The 9,218-nt window shown below is 46.8% G+C and overlaps 1 protein-coding gene across 1 annotated transcript; it reads right to left on the reverse strand.

The window, feature by feature from the left end:
* Positions 1-4,354: 4,354 nt before the first annotated feature.
* LOC140076944 (uncharacterized) lies at positions 4,355-8,391 on the reverse strand. The gene is made up of 10 exons (XM_072123751.1): positions 8,275-8,391; positions 7,177-7,272; positions 6,953-7,054; positions 6,739-6,816; positions 5,958-6,053; positions 5,705-5,809; positions 5,474-5,542; positions 5,154-5,340; positions 4,758-4,843; positions 4,355-4,531 (listed from the first exon to the last, which is right to left on the reverse strand). Exons 1-8 carry the CDS (start codon positions 8,290-8,292, stop codon positions 5,155-5,157), a joined length of 750 nt encoding a protein of 249 aa, XP_071979852.1. The 5' UTR covers positions 8,293-8,391; the 3' UTR covers positions 4,355-4,531; positions 4,758-4,843; position 5,154.
* Between the last annotated feature and the right edge of the window lie 827 nt (positions 8,392-9,218).

The raw sequence follows: 9,218 nt of genomic DNA on the forward strand, positions 1-9,218 counted from the left end.
AAATGAAGTACAACATGTGGGGAGAAAACAATCTCAGAATCGTTTTGATAAGTAACAGTGTTCAAAAGTTATAACCATATAAAAGAGACGCAAGTCAGAATCCAAAAAATGGGACTGAGGCTTAAAGGGAACCTACCACCACAAATCTACCTATAAAGGTAGATCAAGTGGTAGGTGGATCAATGGGACGTGAGTATTTGAACAATAGGGGGCACCCCATGCCGTTTTTCCCCCCATTTTTACATATAACACTCGGGGGACCCCACGCATATTTTTGTCAAAAATTTGAAGAAAAAAAGGCATGGGGTGCCCCCTATTGTTCAAATCAGCCAGCTACAATAAAGCAGCCTGCCATTACTGCTCTGGGATAGGCCACTGTTAGGGGGCTATTCCAGCTCAACAATAACAGCCTGCAGCCGCCCCACTACCTGACCATCTATAGACGGTCAGGTACTGGTTTGTACCCGGCTCTTCCCGGCACCCCTGGTGGCGGTGGGTACCGGGGTAATGGTATCGGCGTTAGTGTGAATTTGCCAAAAAAATTAAGGCAGCCCTTAGTAATGAGCACCGTCATCTAGCCGGCACCACTACTATGGCAAACTATGAAGAGTGTCGCAAAAAAATAAATCACACAGTTTTTAACAAATATAAGTTTAATTGAACAAAGAACGCAGACACACCCTCGTTGACCATTTTATTTGTTAGAAATGTCGGTCATCGACGTAATCCTTCGAATCCGAAGTAGTCCACAGCAGGCACGGTCCTGGAAGACACAAAGAACACAAACACACAAAAAAGGGCACGCAACCATGGGGGGGGGCATGCTCGTTGTCTAGGGGGGGGGGACATGCTCGTTGTCTGGGGGGGGGGACATGCTCTTTGTCTAGGGGGGGGGGGACATGCTCGTTGTCTAGGGGGGGGGCATGCTCGCTGTCTAGGGGGGGGGCTTGCTCGTTGTCTAGGGGGGGACATGCTCGCTGTCTAGGGGGGGGACACGCTCATTGTCTAGGGGGAGTGGAATATGCCCCCCAATTATATACATAAATATACATTGGTGCCAGTGGGGTTAATCAGCATATATATATATACACATTGGTGTCAGTGGATGCATTGGAGGTATGAGCAGTGGCGTGGCCAGCGGCGCACTGAGCGCTGAGCACCCACTGTACTATAATAATAATAATAATAATAAACTGTACTCTATATAACACTCAGGAGACCCCCCTGTACTGTGTATAACACTCAGGAGACCCCCCCCCTGTACTGTGTATAACACTCGGGAGCCCCCCCCCCCCTGTAGTGTGTATAACACTTGGGAGCCCCCCCCCCCCTGTACTGTGTATAACACTCGGGAGCCCCCCCCCCCCTGTACTGTGTATAACACTCGGGAGCCCCCCCCCCCCCTGTACTGTGTATAACACTCAGGAGACGCCTGTACTGTGTATAACACTCGGGAGACCCCCCCTGTACTGTGTATAACACTCAAGAGACCCACCCTGTACTGTGTATAACAGTCGGGAGATCACCCCTGTACTGTGTATAACAATAAGGAGACACGCCTGTACTGTGTATAACACTCAGGAGACCCCCCTATACTGTGTATAACACTCGGGAGACCCACCAATGTACTGTGTATAACACTCGGGAGACCCCCCTGTACTGTGTATAACACTCAGGAGACCCCCCTGTACTGTGTATAACACTCAGGAGACCCCCTGTACTGTGTATAACACTAAAGAGAACCCCTGTACTGTGTATAACACTCGGGAGACCCCCCTGTACTGTGTATAACACTCAGGAGACCCCCCCCCTGTACTGTGTATAACACTCGGGAGACCCCCCCCTGTACTGTGTATAACACTCGGGAGACCCCCCCCTGTACTGTGTATAACACTCAGGAGACCCCCTGTACTGTGTATAACACTAAAGAGAACCCCTGTACTGTGTATAACACTCGGGAGACCCCCCTGTGCTGTGTATAACACTCGGGAGACCCCCCTGTACTGTGTATAACACTCGGGAGACCCCCCTGTACTGTGTATAACACTCGGGAGACCCCCCTGTACTGTGTATAACACTCAGGAGACCCCCCCCCCCCCTGTACTGTGTATGACACTCGGGAGACCCCCCCCTGTACTGTGTATAACACTCAGGAGACCCCCTGTACTGTGTATAACACTAAAGAGAACCCCTGTACTGTGTATAACACTCGGGAGACCCCCCTGTGCTGTGTATAACACTCGGGAGACCCCCCTGTACTGTGTATAACACTCGGGAGACCCCCCTGTACTGTGTATAACACTCAGGAGACCCCCTGTACTGTGTATAACACTCGGGAGACCCCCCTGTACTGTGTATAACACTCAGGAGACCCCCTGTACTGTGTATAACACTCAGGAGACCCCCTGTACTGTGTATAACACTAAAGAGAACCCCTGTACTGTGTATAACACTCGGGAGACCCCCCTGTACTGTGTATAACACTCAGGAGACCCCCCCCCTGTACTGTGTATAACACTCAGGAGACCCCCCCCCCTGTACTGTATATAACACTCGAGAGACCCCCCCCCCCTGTACTGTGTATAACACTCAGGAGACCCCCTGTACTGTGTATAACACTAAAGAGAACTCCTGTACTGTGTATAACACTCGGGAGATCCCCCTGTGCTGTGTATAACACTCAGGAGACCCCCCCCCCTGTACTGTTTATAACACTCAGGAGACCCCCCCCCCTGTTCTGTGTATAACACTCAGGAGACCCCCCCCCTGTACTGTGTATAACACTCAGGAGATCCCCCTGTACTGTGTATAACACTCAGGAGCCCCCCCCCCCCTGTACTGTGTATAACACTCAGGAGACCCCCCCCCCTGTACTGTGTATAACACTCAGGAGACCCCCCCCCCCCTGTACTGTGTATAACACTCGGGAGACCCCCTGTACTGTGTATAACACTAAAGAGAACCCCTGTACTGTGTATAACACTCGGGAGACCCCCCTGTGCTGTGTATAACACTCGGGAGACCCCCCTGTACTGTGTATAACACTCGTGAGACCCCCCTGTACTGTGTATAACACTCGGGAGACCCCCCTGTACTGTGTATAACACTCAGGAGACCCCCCCCCCCTGTACTGTGTATAACACTCGGGAGACCCCCCCCCCTGTACTGTGTATAACACTCAGGAGACCCCCTGTACTGTGTATAACACTAAAGAGAACCCCTGTACTGTGTATAACACTCGGGAGACCCCCCTGTGCTGTGTATAACACTCGGGAGACCCCCCTGTACTGTGTATAACACTCGGGAGACCCCCCTGTACTGTGTATAACACTCAGGAGACCCCCTGTACTGTGTATAACACTCGGGAGACCCCCCTGTACTGTGTATAACACTCAGGAGACCCCCTGTACTGTGTATAACACTCAGGAGACCCCCTGTACTGTGTATAACACTAAAGAGAACCCCTGTACTGTGTATAACACTCGGGAGACCCCCCTGTACTGTGTATAACACTCAGGAGACCCCCCCCCCTGTACTGTGTATAACACTCAGGAGACCCCCCCCCCCCCTGTACTGTATATAACACTCGAGAGACCCCCCCCCTGTACTGTGTATAACACTCAGGAGACCCCCTGTACTGTGTATAACACTAAAGAGAACCCCTGTACTGTGTATAACACTCGGGAGACCCCCCTGTGCTGTGTATAACACTCAGGAGACCCCCCCCCCTGTACTGTTTATAACACTCAGGAGACCCCCCCCCCCCTGTTCTGTGTATAACACTCAGGAGACCCCCCCCCCCCCCTGTACTGTGTATAACACTCAGGAGATCCCCCTGTACTGTGTATAACACTCAGGAGCCCCCCCCCCCCTGTACTGTGTATAACACTCAGGAGACCCCCCCCTGTACTGTGTATAACACTCAGGAGACCCCCCCCCCCCCTGTACTGTGTATAACACTCGGGAGACCCCCTGTACTGTGTATAACACTAAGAAGACCCCCCTGTACTGTGTATAACACTCAGGAGACCCCCCTGTACTGTGTATAACACTCAGGAGACCCCCCTGTACTGTGTATAACACTCAGGAGACCCCCTGTACTGTGTATAACACTCGGGAGACCCCCTGTACTGTGTATAACACTAAGAAGACCCCCCTGTACTGTGTATAACACTCAGGAGACCCCCCTGTACTGTGTATAACACTCGGGAGACCCCCCCTGTACTGTGTATAACACTCAGGAGACCCCCCTGTACTGTGTATAACACTCGGGAGACCCCCTGTACTGTGTATAACACTCGGGAGACCCCCCTGTACTGTGTATGTAAAGAAAAGGAGAGACCAGACAGTGAGTTTTAGTGGAGCCTATCTTGGATCCAGTACAGCAGACCATAGTCTCCTGACACTGACATAATCCGTTTAATGGTCAAAAGTCAAAAACCTCAGTAGAAAGGTTTGTGTAGATGTTCAGATCTTCATTGTCATAGACGTCCAGCTCTGACATCCGGGGCGGGAGGACGCGTCTATTGGCCTAATGAAAGAACAAAGATATATCACTACATACATTCCTCATCAAGTGGCTGCTACATGTCTACAAGACTGGACTCATCCTGGAATGATCCATATCTAAGTGTCCGTAGCAGTGATGATACCACATGGACACCGGCCTAGATGGGAATATCTTATGGACATTGCTCACTAGTAGAGAAGTGATAGGTTTCCATCTATGTGGCAGAGTATAGACTATCAGGACTTACAGGTTCGGTAGGTCACAGGTCGTCTAGAAGATCTTCTTATCATCGGGGAGGAAGTGCAGAGCAGTCAGGAAGTTCACGAATGAAAGCTGCAAAAAATAATAAATTCTGGATTATCTTCATTGGAAAGTCTCACATTAGGTCACATAATCCAACGCAAAAGCCAAAAATCAGTCGGTGTATGTTATAAATATATTTTTGAGCTCCCATAATGCACTTTTCCAAACTAAGAGGAAAACAGCAGTAGCATCACCTTAGCTGTAGACGTGTAATAGTAAAATAGTGTGTGATATCGGGACAAGAGAAGTCACTGGACAAGTTCTGAAGACTCCGATCTGCAGAATCTCAGATCTCCTGATGTTGTCCTTGTCACAATGTACTGATGTGCGTTCCACCTACCTCAGAACTCATCCTCATGGACCTGGGTGGAAGCGTCAACCATATAGGGTTTCACCTGGATCACGGTGACTTTTGGCCCATGTGACATCAGGCTGAGCTCTTCTTCTGTTACTTGGCATCCAAAGTTTTTTGTGTCCGGTCTGCTGAGAGCTGGCGTGAAAGGAGTCACCATCACTGATTCCCGGCTCTACAGAGGAAAGATAAGAGAAAGCTGATGATGATGTGTGTATCACGAGTCCAGTCACTTGTGAATGAGATCCTGAGATACACGACATGTATCACCAGGCTGAGATACACATCCTAGACTGAGATCTCCTCACCATGCAGAAGAGGCTCCTCAGTCTTTGTCTCCATCTTGATCCAGTAGATCTTCTTTTCTCTGGTTCTTCCTGTTGAGAATTTGGATACACAGAAATTTAGAGTGATAGAAAGCAAATGAATCCTCCATTCAGCTATAAACATGGGTCCAGATTTACTATGGAAAAGCACCGAAAATTGTACACACAGCGGACACCACACACTAAATGACTATATAGTAATGGCCTCCTTACCGATCTAACAATCCAGCAGGGGGGCTCAGGTGACTCCGGCATCAGGTCTCCTGGTCCATCATCAGTAGCAGCTGCCAAATTATACAAGGCAGGAGAAGGACCTGGCTGTGGGACATAAAAATAGAAACATTACTTTCAGATCAATGACATCTTATTGATAAGATGTCATGGAGGAGGTGAACCCCAGATAACCCCAATATCACATGTTATGTATAATGTGGTGATGGCTGATGACGTCTCTAGAATTATTTACCCCGTCCTCGTATGAATTAATCCAAGTGTGTTCAGCCTCCGGCTCCAGTGCCCTGCGGGTCAGAACTTGGACATGGGTGCGTCCAGTAAGATTATCCTATAGGGGAGAGAGAAGAACAGAATTTCGGGTTCAGTGAAATTATTTGTGGTTCCACATGATGGAGACGTCTCCAGAAGGAATCATGCAAAGTAACCATAGACCTTCAGGAGCGGAGATGGTGGAGACCACTAGTGGAGTATAGGAGGACATTGGTGGAAACCAATAAACCAGGATCAATTACTCATAAACATATGTGTGATCCATAGACTCCTTCCTTCTAAAATCAACCTTTATTATTCTGCTGATGAGCCAGAAGCGATCTGGGGGGGTATTACCAGTGTCCCTCTGTGCTGTAACTCCACAGACCGTTACCCAGTCTCCTCCCCAGGAGGGAAGTGCTGGGGGAGAAGGAGGTGGGGAGACAGTGTAATAGTCTGTGAAAGTGCAGCACAGAGAGTCTCTGGTAACAACCCCAAGAGTTCTATAGGCTCATTGGCATAATTTTAAAAGTTGAATTCAGAAGGAAGGAGACCATAGATAACAAATAAGAAGATTACCACAGTCACGGTGCCTGTATCTAAGAAACGTACAGCGGACACCAGATGTAACTATTACATCTAAATTTGTAAATCATGTACTTGATAACACGCTCTAGTTTATCTTGCGTCTATTAGAGAATATTAGTAAATCTGCCCCATTGTCTATAAGTCGTGTGTGGATCATAGAGGAGAAGAGACATTACCGTGATGATGCAGTCCAAGTCTAGCGGCGTTTTTCCTGTACTACACTCAGGAGGCGGATCCAATGGTAGGAAACTCTCCTGTCAATACATATTAATTGTCAAATTCGAATAATTTTCCCTCAATTCATCATGACCTCCAACATCATCATCAATAGCATCAGCAGCAGTTATGGGACATGGCGAGTCCATGACTATATAGTAATGGCCTCCTTACCGATCTAACAATCCAGCAGGGCTCAGGTGACTCCGGCATCAGCTCTCCTGGTCCATCATGCATAGCAGCAGCCAAATTATAAAAGGCAGGAGAAGGACCTAGCTGTAGGACATAAAAATAGATTATTGATAAGATGACATGGAGGAGGTGAACCCCAGATAACCCCAATATCACATGTTATGTATAATGTGGTGATGGCTGATGGCGTCTCTAGAATTATTTACCCCGTCGTTGTAGGATTTGATCCATGTGCGCTTAGCCTCCGGCTCCAGTGCCCTGCGGGACAGGACTTGGACATGGGTGCGTCCAGTAAGTTTATCCTATAGGGGAGAGAGAAGAACAGAATTTCGGGTCAGTGAAATTATTTGTGGCTCCACATGATGGAGACGTCTCCAGAAGGAATCATGCAAAGTAACCATAGACCTTCAGGAGCGGAGATGGTGGAGACCACTAGTGGAGTATAGGAGGACATTGGTGGAAAGAGACATTGATATAATCAGAAATGAGTAAAGATGTAGTAGACGGCTCTAGAACATCTTCAATATCACGTAGTCTATCTCTCAGAGCATTATGGGTAATACCAGGCTGTATACAGCAGTGATAGAGAAAGTAAATGGAGAAAGATTCTGTTGCTATGGTAACCAGTACACACATCCGCCATCTTTCTTTTAGAGTAAATTATACAATTTTTGCAATTTCTTCACATAAAGTTTATAATTTTAAACTGTTATCAGCAAGAGGAGTGTAAGAATGAGTCTGGGGGTGACATATTATAACTAGTGCACTAGATCTTCCCCTCACCCTCCCAGACACCTCAATGTCACCCTAATGATAGATCTAGGACCTCAGTATAATCAGGAATGGGTGGAGGGGACATCAGGACCTGGACATAATGCCACCATGTTTTATAATATGTCCTTTAGGGACAGGGGTCTGGGGGTAAATCTTCTTCCTGCTCCTCTGGACACACAGCGCTATCAATAATGTCCCAAATATAGAACAGATACCAAAAAATGGGAGCGGATATTCCCCAGCATCCGTGTCGGACTGTCCCACCAGAGGATCGGAGGATCCTCCGGTGGGCCCAGGCTCCAACCTTATACTGGATTACAAAGATACAGCGGAAGACAACTAAATTTTTTTTAGTTGAATGTGAAGAGGGTCCTCCAGAAAAATGTTATCTGGTGGACCCAAGGAGCCCCAGTACGACATAGCCCAGGATTCCCCTTATCTACATTACAATCTGACCGTCTATTTCCTGATGTCTAAATTTCACCACTAACAATAATCCTGATATCCGTCAGTAAATAAAGTCTACTTACAAAAAATCTTTCCATCATTCGTCTGTAAAACAGCAAAAAATCTCCTCTTCACTCACCACTCCTCTACTATACAACCCTCAGAGAATTATGGGTACAGAGCGGGAGTTATATAGCAGTGATGACATCACAGCGGGTATGACATCATGTTTAGAACTCAGTTGAATGGGGAGGATTCTGATTCCATGGAAACCCAGTACAGGGAGCGGCCATCTTGTATAATAAATTATGGAGACTTGATAAATGTATATTAAATATGGCAAATTTAACTCTTTTGACTCTCTTCTATTCCGGGAGTTACTCATATATCAGTATATCAACTTCTGATAGGACAGGCAAAATATTTCTGCCTAAGCCCAAAGACATTTGCATAATAGTGTCCAGGTGGTGACCTCATACCTGCCATATACATCCATAGGTCCAAATTAGCCCAAATTAGCCCAACATTTGCCAAAACTATGTCCCATGGTTATACATAAGGGAGTTATACATGAGCTGTTTGCAGTAAAGTAGTGTTACCCATATTAACCAATCACAGCGATGCTTTCATTTTATTAGCTGCTCTGTATGAATGAAAGCTGAGCTGTGATTGGCTGCTACAGTTATATTACATGGCTATATAGATAGATATCACCGGGAGACTCTATGTATAGTAAGATCTCAGCTTCACATTCACCAGCTCTGACAAGGAGAGACAGCGATGAACATGGGAAAAAAATCAGTTATAAAATGTGCTAAATTTTGATAACTGAATTGTTTATTTGTTACAAAAAAATTGGCGGCATTTTACTATAAAATAAATTCTACTGATTTTTTTTTTCCACTTGTGTAGTTGCTGTTCAGATTTGACATGTGATGAGAGGAGTTGCAGTTTTTGATGCTAATTTGTGACACAAGAGATTTTAGGACTTTTTGGTTCAATTCATAGAAAAACTGAATTAATTAGT

Source organism: Engystomops pustulosus, chromosome 9, assembly GCF_040894005.1.
Source record: "Engystomops pustulosus chromosome 9, aEngPut4.maternal, whole genome shotgun sequence".
In the NCBI taxonomy this organism is placed as follows: Eukaryota; Metazoa; Chordata; class Amphibia; order Anura; family Leptodactylidae; genus Engystomops; species Engystomops pustulosus.

Bases quoted from the DNA above. Each gene is read 5' to 3' on its own strand.
- LOC140076944 (XM_072123751.1), bottom strand. The intron at 7,055-7,176 runs GTAAATAATTCT...TATGTCCTACAG, and splicing joins TCAAATCCTACAACGACGGG to CTAGGTCCTTCTCCTGCCTT. The intron at 6,817-6,952 runs GTAAGGAGGCCA...ATGTATTGACAG, and splicing joins CCTGCTGGATTGTTAGATCG to GAGAGTTTCCTACCATTGGA.